This window comes from Macrobrachium rosenbergii, chromosome 31, assembly GCF_040412425.1.
Source record: "Macrobrachium rosenbergii isolate ZJJX-2024 chromosome 31, ASM4041242v1, whole genome shotgun sequence".
Taxonomy (NCBI): Eukaryota; Metazoa; Arthropoda; class Malacostraca; order Decapoda; family Palaemonidae; genus Macrobrachium; species Macrobrachium rosenbergii.
In genome coordinates, this window is record NC_089771.1 from 14,434,341 (window position 1) to 14,457,883 (window position 23,543).

At 36.1% G+C, this 23,543-nt stretch overlaps 1 protein-coding gene across 1 annotated transcript in view; it reads left to right on the plus strand.

The window, feature by feature from the left end:
* Hr51 (Hormone receptor 51) overlaps positions 1-23,543 on the plus strand; it is a 154,790-nt gene that overhangs the window by 32,231 nt on the left and 99,016 nt on the right. The window contains exon 3 of the mRNA XM_067132191.1: positions 16,973-17,264. Within this exon, the coding sequence (XP_066988292.1) occupies positions 16,973-17,264 (292 nt within the window). The remainder of the gene's footprint in view (positions 1-16,972; positions 17,265-23,543) is intronic.

A 23,543-nucleotide genomic window follows, 5' to 3' on the forward strand; every position in this document is an offset into this window, starting at 1 on the left:
AAACTTTCAGTTTATTTCTCATATTTGTATAATCTACGTAAGACCTTTTCTGAGTGGTTCTATAAAAAAAAATTATCTCTCTCTTTCTCTCTTCTCTCTCTCTCTCTCTCTCTCTCTCACACACATATATATATATATATATTATATAATATATACTGTATATATATATATATATATATATATATATATATATATATATATATATATAAATAATATATATATATATATAAATATATGAATCTGTAAGCATGCTGTTTACTTGCAAACATTAAATACTTTGATAAAATTTTCTAAAAAGAAATATTGCGGTATATATTCGAGACAAGCATATTTCATGCAGTCTTTTAAGAAACAGAAAAATGTTTCATGCATGAATATTTTTCATTTTCTGGGGGGGAGGAAGTTGGAAAAACTCCAGTTGTCTGAAAAAAAAAAAAACTGTCCGGGAAGTTTTTCTTTAATTATTTTGACGGGGCACGGTTTCAATGTTAGTTTTGTCTGCGGTATCATGTAAATCAAGTTTTATGATAATTATATTCCTATTCATAAACTGTATGTGTAAGTTCTGCAATGTTAAATTAATAATAATAATCGTTATAAAAATATGAAGATTCTCTCTTATACAGATATGAGGTCAAGACAAATTTTGCAATGAGGAAACTCATTTTCTGAGATACTGCTCATTGTAGCCAACTTCAGCATGTAGGATACATCCTACTTCAGGGAAGGCTTCCATGGGGATAAGAGGCACAGACTCTCCTCCTTTGCAAGGAAGAACAGGTGACAGAGGACCGTCCGAAAAATGTCGAACCTTATGAGATTTAAGAATTCTATATAGCTGGTGTGGTTAAACAGCCTGTTGTAACTAATATACCCAGAAATGTGTTTATAACGTAGGAGTGAAATGGAATGGAATATAAAATTTAGGCAAAGGCCAAGCACTGGTACCTATAAAGTTATTGAGGATGAAAGGGAAATTGAGAGTAAAAAGTTTTACAGGTGTTAAAGTACGAAATATATACACGCAGTTGTCCTATGCAACAATTGTTAGGAGAAGGTGGGAATAAGATGGAAGAAAGAGAATAAGAATGAAGGCACAGTACAAGGAACGAAAGGGGTTGCAGTTAGGGACCGCAGGGAAGCTGCAAAGAACCTTATTCAAAGCCTACAGTGCACAGCGTGAGGTGCACTGATGGCATTCCCGCCCCCCCACCAAGGAGATTGCGTTGGTGCTTTTAGAGTCAGAATGACCTCCTTTGGCCCATAAGCATTTGCTTTGGTTAACGATTGAACTGATATTTCTTGACTGGCATCTCAGTGCTGCCCTGAAGCATTACTATATTTATATTTAAATTCTTGATTATTGCTGCCTAGACCTGCTCTCTGATTCGTCAAGTCGAAGACCTTCATGCATGAATTCCAGTGATAGGGTAGCGTCTCACCTTAATAGACACCTTGGGAGTTTGGGCTGCCTGATAAGTAAGACAGTCCGTTAAGTAACAAAGACCCAATAATACAGCCTGCACTTGAGTCTTTTCAAGATAACTTGCGGCTAACTGCAATTCCACAGAGTTCCTAACATAAAGTAACCAGCACTTTACACTTAGCATTAAGTTTAAGAGATTTATCTAAAAATGTAGCCCATCTAAAATGGCAGAATAAGAACAAATAATCACAATGTAGCTGATAAGTACAGATGTTCGCTAAGTATGGGTCCATTAACTTGGGGTGTTACTTTATATAACCACGAATCCTGAATATAAAATTCCATTCAGACACAACTTAATTTTCACGTTTTTTCAGTAATTTTCTCAATCTTGTGCAATTCTTAAATATAATTCAGTCATGCGAACAAAATCTATGCCACAATACCATACTGAAGTGATTTTCTTATTTTGGTTCGCAGTACTACCAAGATCGAAAATGCTTATTCCAAGTAGTATGACCGGATATGACTCAGTCTTAGTGTCCCCCTCTTTGCTTACCAACACCTCGACGCATTGCAATACCTCGCAATGCCTTGCTTATCAGTCCAAACCCTATGAAATTTCGTCTTTTTCCTCTGCATATGGGACAAGTCATTCACCTTCCATCCATCACGGTTGTTTCAATTATCATCGAAATTATTTGTTTCACCTTTTGTACTCCTCCCCCAGATTATTACATGGGTTGTGGCCTCTCCCAAGATATCATCTCATTATTTCCACTGGTTCGTGTACTGATAATGCCGAAGAAGAAGAAGAAGAAGAAGAAGAAAGATAGAGAAGGAGAAGAATAGGAGTGGGAGAAGAAGGAGAAAACAGCAAAACCTCCTCAGTGTATTTTCTCCAAAAAGCTATGTCCAATTTCTCCCCAACCAATATAAGCCTCCATCATCCTTTCGGAGAAACGGGGGGTTGGGGCAGAGAGCAGCTACAAAATGAAAACCACCCGACGCAGAAACAATCTTAAATCATTTATTTTCTGGTCAATCCGAGATAAGTTACAGGTAATAAAAACATTATTGGCTTCCTTCCTCCTTCCTCCTCCCCCTTCTTCTTCCTTCCTCCTTCCTCCTTCCCTCCGGGAGGTCTCTGGCTTTGGAAAGGTCGTCAGAGGCCGGGCGCGCGCTGGGGATGAGCGAGTGGACCCCAGAGACCCGTTGGCGGGAAAAATTACCGCCAAAACAGATTTGCGCGCCAAATCCCCCCGCCGTCAGATTTACGCGCCAATCTCGGGCATCAAAACTTGTATTGTTTCGTAATCCCTGACTCGCGTCGTTTATCAGAGGGCATGATTAAGTGTGAATGAGGCGTGGGTGGTGTGGCGTGGTGGAACCGCAACCAAATGCCGATATGGGGAAGTCTCAGCCACTTTTTCCCCCAAAAAAACAAGCGGGAAAAGAACAGAAAGGAAGGAAGGAAGGTCCTGTAGGTCTTCAAAGCATCATAGCTCTGCAGCCTGAGGATATACAGACGAACACTGGAGGAGGAGGAGGAGGAGGAGTGAGACTTCACGTGTCCATTAGAACCCGCTGACGGGGAAACACCAGCTCAACCTCGCAGGAGATAATTACCTATTTCCACTGAGCGATATTCAAACACTTCCTCCTCATCCTAGACAAGAGGCAATGGCCTCGTTTTTCTCTCTTTACGTTCTCCCGCGCGTATTATTGTCTTGGTTCTCTCGAGGGTTCTCGTTTTCTCTCCCAGAGACGCGAAAGAATAAACAAAGTATATTGTTTCGTTCTGCGTGCCTGCATAAACACTCGCATATGCATTGGGGTGTCGTAGGCACATCTCTCTCTGTCATTTTGTAAACACACGAGTTAGGGACTGCACAGTCCTCATGATATTGCCGAAACTAAGTGACCATCACACCAGGGTTAAATAATCATTTGAGGCGACCTCCAGGAGGAAATCTTTTTCCCGGAACTCACACACATACACAAACACGCACACAAACACACAAACACTGCAATAAGCTATTTATCAGCTATCCCCCCAAAAGCACATCCTTTTATTCCTTGTTCCTCCCATTTCTTCTACCGAAACCTTTATCCCTCGATGAAATATCTATGAGGATTCGACCAATCCTCTATCCACTCAACCCCACAACTCCCCCACCCCCCAGTCCTTCACTGGACCTCCCCTTAGAGGGGGGGGGGAGAAGTGGGAACAGGGGGGGGAGGCAATCCCAACCGCTCCTGGCCTCCTTGGACCTGTTATTGTGGCCTCTGGAATTGGAACACAGAGTTAGAGCAACAAAACTAGAAGACACAAAAAAAGTGAGTGGCAGGAAAGAAGGAATGAAGGAGACAAGCGCGCGCATCTATCAGTTTTGTGTAAAGTTTGTCTGCGAGTGTGTGTGTGTGTGTGTTCATGTGTACGTTTTCCCCGAGGCGGGTATCGGAAAACTGTTTGAGGTCTTGGCTGGAGTGAATGAGTGGCCTCCAGGGAGACGTGGAGGGAAGAATTAGGATGCCACCAGCCACAAATCCATGGGTGTGTGTCTGTGTGTGCGTGTTTGTTTGTTTGTTCTCTCTTCTGGGAAGAAGGGTGGAGGAGGAGGAGGAGAAAGAGAAGGATAGGAAGAAGGAAAGGGGGGTAAATACATAGAAAGATAGGTAGATAGAATGGCTGGATAGAAAAAGCACTCTCAGAAGCTTTTGTGTGTGTATATTGTGTATGTATATATATATATATATATATATATATATATATATATATATATATATATATATATATATATATATATATATATATATATATATATATATATATTCTACAGTATATATATATATATATATGTATAATATATATATATATATATATATATATATATATATATATATATTATATATCTCTCTCTATATATATGCGATGTGTGTGTGTATATACAAATATATATATATTTTTTGTGGGCGAATAAAACATGATACATTATCACACGATAAAAAAGGAAATAGCGGTCGATCAAAAGAAAGGTGATATACGGACGACATCTTTCCCAGAACGTGCGTCTACGAGAGAGAGAGAGAGAGAGAGAGAGAGAGAGAGAGAGAGAGAGAACTGTAGGTCAAGTTTAATTTTGCATATAAATACGATGTTAAAAAGCTTAAATTTAAATGGGTCATATTCTGTGCGTAATATTGGCCAAGAAAAAAAAAGTCCCCTCTTACAACTTGATTTAAGTTTTAGAAGGAATAAATATAAGACTTCCTGCCTCTGAAAATCTATTTGCTGATTTCTGCGAGGAATGACTCAAGATTAGAAAGAGTTACCACAAATTTCGTTAATCTTTTTAAACTTGGTTAAATTCCCCAATGAATTATACAGTATCGAGTTCGGATTGAACGTGGTAATGACCTATAGATGCCCTGTATTCGCCAGCATGTGAGATAAAACGATTAAATTTCACATTCTTTCTTAAATGACCATCTTTCACGCGTTATGGAAACCGACTTTTTTTATTTCAATTAAAGAGCAACTGTAATATGATGATGTATGCTGAATGTTTATAAGCAAATCTATCTCCTAACCTTTGTACCGAACGATCCTGAAAATACGATCGTCTCTAATCACTCTGTAAGAATCTTCGGGAATTCCTAAAGATTCCTATCGGATTCCTGGTCTAGAATCCTCGGGGATTCCTAAAGATTCCTATCGGATTCCTGGTCTAGAATCCTCGGGGATTCCTAAAGATTCCTATCGGATTCCTGGTCTAGAATCCCCGGGGATTCCTAAAGATTCCTATCGGATTCCTGGTCTGAATTCCTCGGGGATTCCTGAAGATTCCTATCAGATTCCTGATCTAGAAACTTCGGGGATTCCTAAAGATTCCTATCGGGTTCCTGGTCTAGAATCTTCGGGGATTCCTGAAGATTCCTATCGGATTCCTGGTCTACAATCTTCGGGGATTCCTGAAGATTCCTATCGGATTCCTGGTCTACAATCTTCGGGGATTCCTAAAGATTCCTATCAGATTCCTGGTCTGGAATCCTCGGGGATTCCTAACTATTCCTATCGGATCCCTGATCTAGAAACTTTGGGGATTTCTGAAGATTCCTGTCGGGTTCCTGGTCTAGAATCTTCGGGGGTTCCTAAAGATTCCCGTAAGATTCCTGATGTAATCTTCACGAAAGACTAAAACCTCAACAAGAAAATCCATCCATTAATCCTGATTACCAACAAAATACTAGACACTGAGGTATATTTCATGCGTTGTTCTATATTCCTTACAGAATCTTCAGCCATACCACTAGATTTCCACTAGAATCTCTAGGAAATCTCCAGCTGTTACTCTAGATTCCAAAATGGATGTTCAGACATTGGTTAGCAATTTATTGCTCTAGAACCGTGACAGAATCTTTAGCCACTGCTGTTACACACAAACTATCAAGAATTCGAACAGCGCTTACGCGCGCGCAAGGCCCAACTTAAAATGCATAACATGTTTGCTCTAGAATCGTAATAGAATCTTAGTCATTGACGTACACACAAACTATCAGGAATTCGAGCAACTGCGTGCTTCCAATCGGGCGCGCAAGCGCGCACGGGGCCCAACTGAAAATGCATAGCAGGAAACTGATTCTTTTTTTTTCCAATCTTTTTTTTTTAGCCAAAGGTTCGTCCTTTTCCCGATCAGCGAGTGAAAAAACGAGAGTTGAAAAAGACTAGAAATCTAACGACAGGGAGAGGAAAGAAAAAGACTAAAAGTCTAACGACAAAAAACGAGTCTGAAAACGAACGAGAATGAAAAAAGACAGAAAGTGAACGAAAAGTTTTGCGACAGACGATAAATCCTGGGAATATGGTTTGTGAATCGAAGGTTTCTTTTGCCTTAGTGTGTCATAAATACCTGTACCATTTAGATAATTAGATATATGAGTTACAATGTGTATATATATATTATATACATATATATATATATATATATACGTATATATATACACATTATATATATATATATATATATATATATATTCCCATCACCTTCCTGATGCCCTCAGACCTTAGTCTAGCTAACGTTCACTTTCATCTTTCTCCGGTTGATAACACATTAAAAGGTCTTTTAATAGTAACTCTAATTTCTCCTTACTATCCTCATCTGACACATCACTGACAAACATCAGCCACTTCACATTTGGTTCCTGACCCATTTTCTTATTTCACAGCTTTACAACATTTCTCGCACCAATATACTCGTACATGCAGATAATTAACAGTCATGATGATATTTTGCTTAGTAGTGGCATGTTCCCGTAATTCAGACATCACTATCCCATCTACACTTCTATGGAGTCTTTCCTTTGTCCATACATACCTTGCATACACTGGTCATCCACAATTTCACCACCACACATTAGTACTACAGTAGTAATTCCATTAACTCTTCGTACTTTTCAATTATTCAGTCTTCTATTGATGATACTATATATATATATATATATATATATATATATATATATATATATATATATATATATATATATATATATATATATATATATATATATATATATATATATATATATATAATTTATATGCATTTTTTCACAAAGAGGAATTCAAATATATTTTAGCTGCTGGCCCCACGGTCTGCTCTGCTCAGGCTACATCAAACCACAGTCCAGTATCTACCAGGTACATACTGCACCCTATAAGTCGAAAAAGGCATGACAGAATGTAAAATATATATATTGAATATAATAAAAGACAAATAAAGCTAAAGAATAAACATGATAATCACAGTGTCTTGTCTTTAAGTAAATAAAGATGGAACACAGAAAATGAAGGAGTGAAAACCCGTCATAGATAAAGAGAAAGAGTAAATCAACAGTGAGAGAGAGAGAGAGAGAGAGAGAGAGAGAGAGAGAGAGAGAGAGAGAGAGAGAGAGAGAGAGAGAGAGACTTTAAAAGGTTGTGGTCTCGACGCTAAATCTCCTAGCAGCCATACAGTCCAAAGGAAAGTTGTTTAGGACTGGCCAGGATTGTGGCGTTGGTGGTGGTGGAGAGTGGTTCTGATGGGAGGGTGGAGGAGGAGGGAAGGGGGAGGGTGAGGGGAGGGGAGTGGGAGGGGGGAGGGGAGGGGAAGGTTACTGTCGTCCTCTGTACCTTCAGCCCAAACACTTTCATGTTCACCGGCCGAGGATAAGAGGATAACTTGGCAACTCGACAGCGTGAAGTCGTACGATGATTTACGGTTTTTTGACTGACCTTTTTCGGGATTCGTTGACCCAGGACCCATAAATGACCCCATCGACCTTTACCAAATGACGCATTATAACACCTAAAATCCCTGTTATGTTTCTGTTATTAATAACATCGTAAAATAACAAACTCAAAATCCTACTCGGCAACTCCCACAAGACATAAAAAGCACCGCCTGTGCTCTGATACATGGATATCTCTCGTCGATGTTGCCGACATGGCGAGCAAACATTTCTCTCCGACCTTCGCGTATATATAAATAAATATACACCAGATAATACAATCTCTCAATGCTTTTCACCAAAGACCCCATATATATATATATATATACATATAAAAAAATCTTAGTACATTTTTTGCCTCATTTTTTATATTAGAGCATCAAAGAAAGAAACTTTGAAATCTCTGGGAAAGAAATAAAACGGTTTGGGAGGGGGGAGGGGATTTTACCCCCTCCAAAAAAAAAAAATAAATAAATAAAAAGGGGATAAGCAGATCTTTTATAACAAGTCTTGTGTATCATTTGAAACTTCTAACTATGCTATCAAAGGGGAGGTTGGTTTGTCCGGGCACCCGTCTCAAAGTGAATCTAACTGTGAATACGCCACGTTCCAAAAAAAAAAAAATAAAAAGAAATAAATAAAAAGTTCGTTGGGGGGGCGGAGATCCCCCAGGGAAGGTGGGAAGGGCATGAATAAATAAAATGAAAATAGGAAGAGTTGAGGCTTTGGAACTCTGCGAGAAATACCGGTAGTTTACAGAGATTGTGGGGGTCTGTGCTCCCCCTTCCCCATACACAACTTAGACCGGTAGTTTAAGGGGTCTTCACCCCCGCTCTCCCCATACAACTTGGAACTCAACTGAGGTGAGAAAGCCTCCTTGATTGAATATGGGAAGGAGAGAACTCTCTCAATATAACTTCTCAAAGATATACTGGGGGCTATAAATGGGATAGGGGCCGTTCAATATATCCTTTTCTAGCCCATTCTCGAAGTAAACAGGATAAAGGAAAAGAGGAGGAAAAACAGACGGGGAAGGTGAATTCCAAATCTTGATTTCAGAAATTGGAGCAGTGATAAGAATCAGTTTTTGATTGGATGACTTTTCATGATTTGTGATTTCGTGTTTTCACGTTGTCTCGCTGTTTATTTTCATAATATCTTTTTATATATATATGTATATATATATATATATATATATATATATATATATATATATATATATATATATATATATATACACTCATATATATATGTATAAATATATATATATATATATATATATATATATATATATATATATATATATATATATATATATATATAAATATATTTATATGTATATACAAGTGTATGTGTGTACATATAACAGAGATTATTCTGCTTCTCTTTCATTTCTGTCATTCTTTAATCAATTCTTCATATATGATTTATAAACACCCTAAGCAAACTTAACTTATTCAGCAAGGGTATTTTTTTTAGCGTGTGAAAGAGCTTTTTCAAAAGAGTGATTACTCTATCAATATGCAATCTTCATATATTTAAACATTCAAAACCATTAGAAATAATTTCTGCCATTCGTCACTGCTGACCAACACATCTGACCAAAGCTTCAGTCAGCTGTTGGCTGTGGCACCTATATTGTGGAGTCTTCTAATGTCCGTACAATGCCCAGGGCCAGTGGGGACGATGAAAGAAATGAAAAAAGGAGAAAAAGAAAAGGATTTAATCTTGGAAAAAGCAAGATTTGCCTCTTCGTGAATTAAAGATTAGAGGTTGAAATTAAAACAGAAGATGGTATAAAATTCCGAATCCTGTAATGCAAGATAATTGTTTTTCAGAAAGAACATGTGAGAAGAGGTGGGCTGACGTGTGTTCCGTAACAATTAAAGTTTTATTTTGTTCATGCAGACATTTTTTGTCCGTTTCATGCAATAAAAAAATTATTTTGGTTAAGATATAATTTTCTTTAGCATTATATAAAAATCTACTGGGATGAGAAATGTTTTCCTTTTTAAAAAAAAAACAAAAAACTTTAATCGAAGAAAGACTATCGGTAAAAAATTGTCACTTTATTGCAAATACAATTCAGACAAAAAAACAAAGTCTCTTAAAATGAAACCTATTGAAAAATCTATTATTTTCAATGAGACCTAGGCCTGTTGCATTTATCATTAATTAAGGCTATCATCAACAAAATAATGTCCAGCAACTGACATTATTTAAACACGAGAATCTGGCTAGTACACAAATTTAAAAAGCCTCTTCAAAAGCATAAATAGTCCTCTGGCTAGTCAAAAACAAAAAAGTCTATTTAAAAACATAAATAGGCCTCTGACTAATAAAACAATACGAAAAACCTATTTAAGCAAAAATAAAAAAGGGCCTAATTAAAAGAATAAACAGGCCTCTGGCTAGTAAAACCCTATTTAAAAACATAAAAAGGCCTCTGGCTAGAAAAAAAATAAAAAAGGCCTAGTTAAAAGCACAAATAAGCCTGTGCCTAGTAATAAAAAGAAAAACTTTTTAAAAGCATAAATAGAAATCTGGCAAGCAAAAAACCAAAAACACCTATTTAAAAACATAAAGAGTCCTTGACTAGTAAAAAATAATAAAAAAAAAGCCTATTTAAAAGCATAAATTGGTCTCTGGCTAGTAAAAAATATTATAAAAGTCTATTTAAAAGCATAAATAGGTCTCTAGCTAGTAGAAAATATTTTAAAAAAGCCTATTTAAAAGCATAAATAGAGCTCTGGCTAGTAAAAAAAAAAAAAAACAGAAAAGGCCCATTTGAAAGCATAAATAAGCCTCTGACAAAAAAAAATTAAAAAATTCTATTTAAAAACAGAAATATCCTCTTCAAATAGCTTATGGGACCCAGGATACAAAATCCATAACATATCAGAGACACAGACGGGCTGAAACCTTGACTGATTCATTTCAAGTGAATAATTTCGTTAGACTAGGAGCCACTTCGGTTTTCGGAGCGCGAATATTCGATTTCCTGGTGGCATTGGGAGGCTGCGGGATAAACAGGTAATTGAGGGAGGTGCTGATTACAGGTGAGTAATTCTACTTTTAACATATATACTCATTTAAACTCGTTCACGATGAGAACATTCTCAGTATAGGTGAAAGTTTCAGTTGGAAAGTTGGAAAGTTCTTTTGGAATAATTATGGCATTCTGCGTTTCATCTCTGACCACAGTTATAGCTGTATCTTCATAGAGAGAGAGAGAGAGAGAGAGAGAGAGAGAGAGAGAGACGTCTTTCTAGGGAGATTTTACAAATAATAGAGGAGAAACTTAAATTACATGAGAGAGAGAGAGAGAGAGAGAGAGAGAGAGAAAGAGAGAGAGAGAGAGAGAGAGGAAAACTCTAGAAAGCTAGAAAGTTTTCCAGAATAGCTATGAAATTTACATCATCTCTGACCACACTTGCATCTGCACCTTCAGAGTTTTTCAGTTAGTCGGAAGAATTATGAAAGAAATTGTTCTCATCTCTGACCACAATTATAGCTGTATTTTCAGAGAGAGAGAGAGAGAGAGAGAGAGAGAGAGAGAGAGAGAGAGAGAGAGAGAGAAGTTTCAGTTAGAAAGTTATTATTTCGGAATAATTATGAAATTTATGAAATTTACATCGCATCCCTGACGACATAATATATCTTCATAGAGAGAGAGAGAGAGAGAGAGAGAGAGAGAGAGAGAGAGAGAGAGAGAGAGAGAGAGAGAGAGAGAACGCCTTTCTAGGATAAGTTACAGAATTTAATAACTTCTGCCTAATAGACCTAAAACCTTAAATCTATCACCAAAGATGATTATTTATTGGTGTCGGTGTCATAATAATAATAATAATAATAATAATAAATAATAATAATAATAATAATAATAATAATAATAATAATTATTATTATTATTATTATTATTATATTATTATAAATAGAAAAGAAAAAAGACAAATTAATGATTTAACAAATCAATATATAAAAATATATATAAATTAGTAAAATATAAGGTGCATTGTCTTACTACTATTATTATTATTATTACGATAACCTCTTTCCAAAGGTTATCTCTTTCCTGACGGTAAGGTAACCCGAGGCCAGTATAGTCATAGAGCCTTGTTATGGGGGAAATCGCCCCCCATGCATATTAAACGACGTCGCCTTGGATGCCTCGTCAACAAAGTATAAGAAATAATTGTATGACATGAATACATAATAAGTGTATGATGGTGATATACACATACACACATACACAAAAATACACACACACATATACACAAAGAACATATTATTATTATTATTTATTATTATTATTATTATTATTATTATTATTATTATTATTGTTACACATACAAATACACAGATACACATAGTCAAAGAACATTATTATTATTATGAAGATGAAACCATTCATATTCATGCGTAACTTGAAATTCAAGCTTCAAAAGAATATTATGATATTCATATTAAAAAAGTTACAGAAGGTAACAGGAAATACAGAAAGATGAGATCAGTTATTATTATTATTATTATTATTATTATTATTATTATTATTATTATTATTATTATTATTATTGTATTATTAACGAGATCACGTATTAAAAAAATAAATTAACAAATTAATAAGTAAATAGATAAAAATGTAATTAAATTATTAAAATACAAAGAAGGCAAACATCTCTATTCCTCGAAAGGGCCGAATCCAAAGCCTTTTGAAATTATATCTTTTCTTTCCCTCAGATAATTGCGAATTTTTTGTAGTCAACAGTCACTCCCTACTTCCATAAAGTAAAGTTGGTTCAACAATCCCTTCATGCATTCTAATACTGGCATCAACAGAGACTCCAAGTACCCTCTATCTTTTGCAAACATCCTGCTGCCTTCCCTCCTTCGCCTATTCTGTGACTCATCTCTTCTCTCATCCTACAATCAGTTAATATATCCTCTCTCAAATACTTATACGAACCGACTGGTTCTATACTCCCACCATCCAATCTGACTTTCATTGTTCCATCTTCCAGCTTTTTATTTACTCTCGCAAGTTGACTCTTGTTCACATTTACTCTCAACTTCCTCCTCTTGCAAACGCTTTCAGAATCTTTCACTAGCTGATGAAATTTCTCTTGTTCACGTTTATTCTCAATTTCCTCTTCAGGTAAATACTTTCAAGTCCTTTCACCAGTTTCAGTAGTTTCTCGTCACTTTCCCAGATAATGTATTATCCACAATCATCAAGCATTCTGCTCATTTTATCGTAGGTTTTTTCTATATCATTCATATTAAACACGGCTTGCTCCATTTACTTTTAAATCTTCTTTTATATATGAAATATGTTCTATATACTTGTCAAACTCATCGTAACTTCTTGAATTTCTTTTGGGTTAACGGGCCTCACTCTCCCTACCAATGCAGTGGTTCGAATCCCCACAGGAATAGGGGAAAAAATCACCATTTTTCTCCCTTCAGTATGCAAGGTCGTCAGTCAAACACAAAAGGTCACTGAAGCTATTAAAAACTCATATATATGTATATATATATACAGTATATGTATATATATATACAACCAACTTACACAAAGACATGACTGTACTTACAAATACCTATACAGACTGAAAAATAAAATCACGAACAAAAAATACAAAAGTTATTCATTCAACGCAAAAGCGCTTTTATTTCTTCTTTTATTTTTTAACCTCCCAGCGAAACGGAACACGTCGAGTAAATATCAATTATTTAGAGATAATTTCGTGCGCCACGTCCGAAAATAAATGGCGTGTCAGTTGTCCGTCCTCTACACTTTCATGGTCTCTCTATTTATTACAGAGTCATCAGCCCTCAATGGCCGTGTCAGAAGCAGAAAGGGGGTGGTGGCTTCCCTGAAGGGCACATCCCCACCCCCACCCCCACCCCACCTCTCCTAGACCCTCCTCTCCCTAGCCCTCACCCCTTACCAACCTACGTACATCGGGGGGGAAGGGGCAAACCCAGGCCACACACCACCCCGGTAACCAAGGTTTTTCTTTAGGTGGCGGAAGGGGGTTGGTGTTGGGGGGTTGGCACTGTGGGAGTAGGAGAAGGAGATGGAGATGTTGGAGAGAGGGAGAAGCAATAAGAGTAAAAGGAACAGACAGGCAGACATGCACTGAAAGTAACGAGAAAAGAAGGCAGCTTATGACAGAGAGGCAAAGTAATGATGAGACTGACTCTAGGTGAAAGAATGGAGAGAGAGAGAGAGAGAGAGAGAGAGAGAGAGAGAGAGCAAAATGATCTTTTGACAAAGCATAAACTGAATGTAAAGCAATGAAGAGATTGACTCTGGGAATGAATAGGCAGCAGAAAGGACATGAAATGAGAGAGAGAGAGAGAGAGAGAGAGAGAGAGAGAGAGAGAGAGAGAGAGAGATTTAGACTATGAATAAAAAGTTAGGACGTATCCAAAATGAATTAGTTTATTTATGTGATATATATATATATATATATATATATATATATATATAAATATATCCTCGTATATATATATATATATATATATATATATATATATATATATATATATATATATATATATATATAATACGTTTTTATAAAGAGCAAATACAGAAGAAATGATAACTGGGAATCAAAATGACGGATAATTGAAACAATAAGATAAAAAAAGAGGCAAAGCATAAGAATTAGTAAAATTAGATAGGTTTATAACTGTTTTTTGATAGCCAATATACACTGTAAATGAATTACATAAGAATAATGCAAAAGAAAGGATATATAATATGAGGTAGGAAATAAAAAATATACATTATGAAATTGTCACACACAAGAAATCTGAATGACAATTAAAATACATAAACAACATAACGAGAAGTAGCGTGGAAGGAAGTCCTCAAGAAACTTAAATCAGCAAAAACGAAAAGGAGCAACAAAGAAGAAATGAGATAATCCACGAAATGAAAGACAAGACAATAACAACGTGGAAGGTGGGGAGGGGGGAGGGGGGGAGGAAGGGAGCACACTGCCAAAACCGTTTGTAATATCATAATCAAGAGGATGGTGGTGGACATACAACCCTTAATAAACAGAGTATACGGGAAAGATGGTGAGCTGGGAGGTCGGGGAAGGGAGAGGAGGAAGGGGGGTACCAGTGCAACATTCCCTATCCCCTAGGGAGCCCTTAGCCAAGGATGGAGAGGGTCTAGGGGGTCCTGCGCCCCCCACTGAATCAGCGCCCTGTGAGAGAGCGATGGCTCTGACATTTCTCTTCCCCGTAATCGTGGCCCTTGACAAACTCTCTCTCTCTCTCTCTCTCTCTCTCTCTCTCTCTCTCTCTCTCTCTCTCCCAGGGCTCCCTGCCTTCTGTTGGGGGACTCCTCCGTCTCCAACACCCAAATCCCTCCTACGGATGGATCCCATCCGTTCTCCACTCTCTCTCTCAGCAGAGTCATCCATTCCTCCTCTTTCTTCCTTCGCCTCCATTCTCCTGTCACTAGGCAAAGGTTAGACAGGCGGACAGACAAACAGACAAACAGACACATACAGACGGATGGGCAAATCGCATTAATCCAAATGCTGATGGTTGGAATACACTGTAATGTTGTTCGTTTTATTTATTCCTTATTTTCTTTGTATCTAATAATAATAATAATAATAATAATAATAATAATAATAATAATAATAATAATAATAATATAATAATAATAATAATAATAATCATTTAATTTTTCCTTCAATATTATTGGATAAAAATTTATTCTGAAATTGCATAAAGAAATGTTTGGTATAAATTGGGTTTATTGTGTACATATTATTACATGTGTATTATTATTGTGTATTATATGAAAAGATGAACAAAAATGATAAACGTACAGAAATTAATTGCATTTTAGAAAGAAGTTTTAACTGTTATAAAGATATGTTTGTTTTTTTTATTTGGTTAGTTTAATACAAGAGAGAGAGAGAGAGAGAGAGAGAGAGAGAGAGAGAGAGAGAGAGAGAGAGAAATAAACAAGTTTTGCTCCTTCTGGTTGATTTACGCCTAGAGAGAAGATTTGGGACTCGTATTTCGGGGGGCATCTTCCCTCCCCCTAAAGGAATCAAGATGAGAAAATCCTCCTCCCAGCTTCCTACGACAGCGACATCTAAAGGAATCAGCTCCCCCTCCCCCTCTCCCGCCCCAATCCTTCTCCTGCTCCTCCTGACTCTATTGAATGCTAGCTGGTAGGAGGAGGAGGAGGGGAGGGGAGAGAGAGGGAGGGGTAGGATGAGGGAGACGGGATAGACCAAAGTTGTTGATTGTTTCAGAGCGAGTGTGCCGCGATCAATATCAATCTCTGTGAAGTGCCACTTTCCATACATCAGGCGCCGTCCAATCAGCGTCCGAGGAGAGGCCTAAGCCCCGCCCCGACGGCTGATCCCGAGACCCGGCGGCCAATCGGCGCACGAAGCGCGCTAAGAGGCATGTGATAGGGGCTTAAGCACACCAGAGATCACCAGTCAAACGTCTTTCTTCGGAAATGGGAGGAGCCCCGGCCCCCCGAGGGGCCTGAGGTGGGCCTATAGGCTTGGTTGTTGGCTTTTGACGGAAGGATAATGGTCAAGGGCGGATCGTGACGGAATGACTGGTGAGTGTTGGTGTGGGCGGGGCGTCTTGACAGAGGAGGAGTCAAGTGGAGCGACGCGCGGGCGGCGACATCCAGCGACCAACCTTTGACTCCACCACTCGCGCTTCTCGCCACCGGAAGTCCGCACGGCCTGCTGCTGAAGCTGCTGCTGCTGCTGCCTGCCGCTGCTGCTGCTGCTGCTGTCCTCGTCAGCAGGTCACTCACTCACACTTGAGCTCCGTTTCTTTCTCTCTCTTTCTCTTTCCCTCTCCCCCTCTCTCTCTCTCCTACACTCACTTTCTCACTCTCAGGAGGCTTCTGTGTCTCCTACGGGTTATTCCTCCGACGGGGAGCCCCACTGACTGACAGACAGTTCCTCCTTCATTCGAAGGAGACAGAGCCCACCCACTCGTCTGTCTCTCGCACCGGAGGTGTTGTTGCAATCTGCAATCGCGGGCCTGAGGGCTTTTTGCAAGACGGTGCAAAGGCGGAGAGAGAAAAAGAGACAGAAAAAGAATAAAGGAAGTGACTGACGCCCTTGGTGATTGTATTACTGTATCATTATTGTTGTTGTTGTTGTAGTCGCCCCCGCCGCCGCCGCCGTTGTTGTTCTTTTTGTTGTTGGGGAGTTGGAGGGAGTGTGTGGACGGCCGTGATAAAGAACAACCGCCAGCATTGATTCCCAGCGGGCGGCGCCCCCCTCCGGCCGCACGCCCCCGGAGGCTGTGGAGGCCGCCCAAACAACTACCGAAGAGGCCGCCCGCGAGAGGGAGACGCCCCTGGGCGGAGGAGGCGGAGGAGGGGACAGAGGTTGGACCCGCTGGTGGGAGGGAGGCGGAGAAGTGGACACGCCCGTCAAGCTGGAGGTCAGGTCAGAGGTCGCGACCAAGATGGAGGTCAGGCGACCCGACGACGACGAGGAGAGGGGCGGGTCGCCCGAAATGAAGCTCAGGCCGCCGCCCCCCCTACAGGCACACGGTCAGTCAGTCAGTCAGTCAGTCAAGTCACTCAGTCAACAGTCAAAAAGTCACAGTTAGTTGTTTATCAGTTGATGTTCCCACTTAAATTCTATTTTCTTTCAGTAATCCTAATTCTTATCTTCAAACTAACGAAAGCAATATTATTGTTATTATTATTATTATTATTATTATTATTATTATTATTATTATTATTGGCCGTTACGTAACGAAAACAGAATTATTAATATGATTATTATTATAATTTTTGTATTAGCTTAAAAACCACAAGATATAATTTATTATATGCAATTATATATATATATATATATATATATATATATAATATAATATATAATTATATGTGTTATATGTGTGTATGTATGTATGTATTGCATGCATGTGTAAGAGGGAACACAGCATCATACACGCCCACGAATACACCCTCACTAATTCTCATACACGAAAATGCAATGTGACAGCTGTCGATATATAAAAAAGCCAGTTTGGGAGTAATCATTCATTTCTAAATAGAGATTACGAATGTCAAAGTGACGGTGGCAGTATGTCAATTTATTTTTGGGTCATTAATTTCCAAGGGGAAAATTAGGAGTTGTTTTTTTTCGAGCGGGCAGGGGGGATTTTTTACTGTAAATGTAGGAGTAGGTGACTGGCCGTTCATGATAATAATAATAATAATAATAATAATAATAATAATAATAATAATAATAATAATAATAATAATAATAATAATAATTTTGCTATTACCTAAATTTTGATCTAATCAGAATTTTAATTATTACATTTATCAGAATAACAACAGCAATTACTTTCATAATTAAATTATTAAAAAAATATCATTATTATTATTATCATTTAAAAATCACATCTAAAATAGCTATAATTTTATATGTATATATATTTATATTTATATATACCAGGTGTTATAGATTGTTAATTAAGTAAAATTACCGATGAATATCTAAAAATACCATGATATATAGTATATGATATTATAACATAAGCTTCATAATTATAAAGTACCGTACCCTCACTTAACCTACCATTGTCTATTGTTGATAAGCACGAAAAATATTATTGCCGGATATTGAAATTAATTTGTAAAAGTTACTTAAACATTTTAAGGACAATTATCAGATATTATGAAATGATGCCTAATGGCTGACTTAAATATTACATTAAATTGGCTGTCACCGAAAGATTTTTATTAATTTCTCATTTCCTTTGAGTAATTCCTCCGCTTTTCTGTTGAAATTATTGTCAGTGGGTCGCTGGATGTTTTATACTAGCATACACATACAGACTATTACGCACGCAATCACACATAAACACACAATATATATATATATATATATATATATATATATATATATATATATATATATATATATATATATATATATATATATATATATATATATATATATATATATATATATATATACATCTATACTGTATACAGTATACACAATATATGTGCATATATTTATATATACGCATATATATTTATATATATATATATATATATATATATATATATATATGATAGCCATATAAATAATCAACGCACCAAACTGGAACAGAAAAACTTCTGATTCACGTCAGGATCGAAACTCAAGTCTCTCAAATGAAAGACAAGACTGCTGCCAACCAAGCCACACAACTGAAAGACCTGGGTTCTGATCCTGATGTGAATCAGAAATTATATATATATATATATATATATATATATATATATATATATATATATATATATATATATATATATATATACTGTATACGCGTTCACAGGTAAGCACATTTCTTCCAAAACAGGATGATTTCAGCCAATCACGAAAAAAGTTATCCTTGTTCCATTCGCCTAATTATTGGAGAATCACAAATGACAATTTCTAAAACAAAGCTTCAAAAACCATGCCCTCTTTGTTTAGGGCACGCATCCAAGCAGACCATGATTTAAACATGTTTAAAACAAACAGTAAACAATAATTATTAACCAAATAAAATATATATTATATATATATATAAATAATATATATATATATATATTTTTATATATATATATATATATATATATATATATATATATAAATAATATTATATATATATATATACATATATAAATATATATATATAGATATATATATATATATCATATAATATATATATATATATATATATATATATAATGCTTACTGCGCAAATGGAATTGAATCAGTATTATTATTACTATTGTTATAATTATTATTATTATAATTATTATTATTACGAGAGAGATTTTATCGTTGGTTTGTTTATGTAAACAAAGCATTGATCATGAAATCAAATATTCTCACTGTTAATATGGTTATTGTAATAATAATATTATGGTAATATTAATAATAATAGAAAATAATAATAGTAATAGTAGTGGTTAGTATTTAAATTGCTTAGATCATATTTACTATCTACCATTTTTGTTTTTGATGTAACTATAGACAACTACTATTATATATATATATATATATATATATATATATATATATATATATATATATATATATATATATATATATATATATATATATATAATCAGAAAAGGCCTTTCTTCATAATTATGGAAATAGTGAAGCACTTGCACGTGAAAAATCATGCAGTTCTGTCACTGAAAAATTATATCATTAACAAATTATAATGATGGAGAATCTCTCTCTCTCTCTCTCTCTCTCTCTTATTGGGTTAACTGGTGGGCAGCAGGCCGGTAGCAAACCACGAAGTATGCAATTGTGAGCACTGTGGTTCGTTGTTGAGAACTGCACTCCGCCCCACCCCCCCGCGCCCCCACACGCACACACACATACATTTATATGAGAGAGAGAGAGAGAGAGAGAGAGAGAGAGAGAGAGAGAGAGAGAGAGAGAGAGAGAGAGAGAGTAGTTATTGACACCTGGAATTAGTTATCATTATTTATAGGTACTGAATCACTAAATAGTTTTCCGGTACTTGCAAGGAGCAGGGTATAATAATAATAATAATAATAATAATAATAATAATAATAATAATAATAATAATAATAATAATAATAATAATAATAATAATAATAATGGCATTCGGAAAGAGAAACCCACAAGATTCCTGTGTATAACTTGTTTACATGTAAATATTTACATGTTACTTTCATCTCGAGTACTTTCAGGTCCTAACTGTGACCCTTTTTCAAGGGATGTTTAGGTAGTCAGGCTGGGTCACATCTCTTGAAAAAGGGTCACAGTTAGGACCTGAAAGTACTCGAGATTCAAGTAATATGTAAATGTTTACAAGTAAACAAATTATACACAGGAATCTTGTGGGTTTCTCTTTCCATCTTCAGAAGAAAACTGAAAGAAGTTTTTGTTTGGTTAATAATGGCATTCCCTAACGAATCTTTAATAAATCTGGAAAGCGATGAAGAAATTATAAAAAAAAAAAATGACTAATTTAATACAAGACATTTAATAACTTCCCTCAACTGTCGTTTTCATGATACCCAATTTCCTTCAAATATTACAACGATATAAATAATAATAATAATATTTCATGGCCCTTCCTGCCCTCCTCTCTCTCTCTCTCTCTCTTTTCCCGGTCTGGGCTAGAAAAGGGAACTAGATTACTCTTCACTCTTGCAAACCGCTTTGCAATAACTGACGACCCCCCGCCCCCTTCCAACTGAATTTCTTAATTCTGTATGTGTTGTTTACATAAGAATTAGTCAGGTTATTGTAAGCTAAGTACTATAGCTTGCTCGTACATATGACTTTGAATACATCTTATTTTTCTAACCCCGCCCCCTTTCCACGGCATGTAACCACTTCTAGTAATTACTGCATCTTTTCTTTCAATGTTTTCATTCAAATACATGTCTATTTTCCTTTACCTCAACTCTGAATTGCTGTGAGAAGCCCACCTGAAGAAGTACAGTCGGGAAAAAAAATTTTGCCTTAAGATTTCATTACCTGTCTATTTTATTTTACATTAATTCTGAATTGCTATAAGAAGCCCAACTGAAGAAGTACAAACGGGAACAAAAATTTTGGCTTAAGATAATTATCTCCCAAAGCAGGATGATTCTCCAAAGGAAGTTTATCTTAAATAATAATTTTTAATGAACACTAACTCATGACTTCCCCTTGCATAAGCGAAATTTAACCACCATCTTATAAATCAGTATCTAAAATTGAACGCCACCAAAAATAAACCATATTCAGTAAAATATTAAAACTGAAACCATAAACCCAAAGAAACTAAATCATGAGTTGGTTTTCTAATAAACCACTACCTTAAACGCAACACCACCAAAGTTAACCAAATTCAGTAAGATGTTAAAACCTAAACCACATATCCAAGAAATTAAACCAAGAGGTGATTTTCCGTCTTATAATCCACTATCCAACACACAACGCCACCAAAAACAAACTAAATCCATGGAGATATTAAAACCTAAACCACAAGCCCAAAGAAATTAAACCATGAGATGACTTCCCTACTTATAAACCACTATCTAAAACACAGCGCAACCAAAATTAAACCAAATTCATGAAAATATTAAAACCTGAACCACAAACCCAAAGAAATTAAACCTTGAGATGACATTCCTACTATCTAAAACTATCTAAAACACAACCCCACAAAAACTAAACCAAATCATTACGATATTAAAACCTGAACCACAAACCCAAAGAAATTAAACCATGAAATGATTTTCCTTTATATAAACCACTACCTAAAACACAACGCCACCAAAAATATACCAAATTCTTTAAGATATTAAAACCTGAACCACAAACCCCAAAAAATTAAACCATGAAATGATTTTCCTTCTCATAAACCACTGCCTAAAACACAACGCCACCAAAATTAAACCATATTCATTAAGATATTAAAACCTGAACCACAAACCCAAAGAAATAAACTATGAGTTAAGTTCACATATTATGACCATTATCTAAAAAATAAACCAAATTCAGTAAGATATTAAAACCTAAACCACGAACCCCAAAAATTAAACTGAGTTAATTTTATATCTCATTAACCATTATCTAAAAAATAAACCAAATTCTATAAGTTATTCAAATCTAAGCCACAAACCCCCAAAAATTATACCAAGAGTTAATTTCACATCTTATGAACCATTTTCTAAAAAATGAACCAAATTCAGTAAGATATTAAAGCCTAAACCACAAACCCCAAGAAATTATACCATGAGTTAATGTTACATTTTATGAACCATTTTCTAAAAAATAAACCAAATTCAGTAAGATATTATAACCTAAACCACAAACCCAGAGAAATTAAACCAAGAGTTAATTTCACATCTTATGAATCATTTTCTTAAAAACAAGCCAAATTCAGTAAGATATTAAAACCTAAACCACAAACCCAAAGAAATTAAACCAAACAAATTTCACATCTTATGAACCATTTTCTAAACCACAGCCCAAATTCAGTAAGATACTAACCCCTAAAGCACAAATAAAAAAAATTAAACCAAGAGTTAATTTCACATCTTATGAACCATTTTCTAAAAAATAAACCAAATTCAGTATGACATCAAAACCTAAACCAGCCATTAAAACCTAAACCACAAACCCAGAGAAATCAAACCAAGAGTTAAAATCACACCTTATAAACCAAATTCAGTAAGATATTAAAACCTGAACCGCAGAGAGCAGAGACCACAAGAAGGTCAACAAACCACCGTCAATATCAGGCGATAATACTTGACGCTCACTGAACCGCAATTGCAGATAGCAATATCCGTTGCTTAAACGACCACGAGACCTGTGGCGGATGTTTACAATGCTGAATGGATGGCGCGGCTACTTCGGATTGCCCGCGACTGCATTACATGCCGTCACGAGTTGGAGTGGGTGTCAAGCAATCATTAGGCAATGATTAAATGCCCCGATGTTAATGAACTGCTCTCGAGGTGTAAAATATTCCCCAGTTCTTGAGATAAGAAATGCTTCCTACCTTCTTCAGAAAGTGTCATCACGTTGTTATGTCCTCGTCTTTTTCTTAGCCAGGTTGCGTTGAAAATGAAAAAAAAAATAATAATAAATTCCTAATGGATGGGGTTGGCAAAGTGTTCGAGTGATTAAGGGGCATGGTGTGGAGCTCTGGATTTGGGCCAACCAAACCAGAAGACTAAAAACAGCATCACATCTTAAATATTATTACATATTATTATTACATATATTGTGTGTATTATTGTGTTATTATTGTTGTTGTTGTTGTTGTTGTTGTTATTATTATTATTATTATT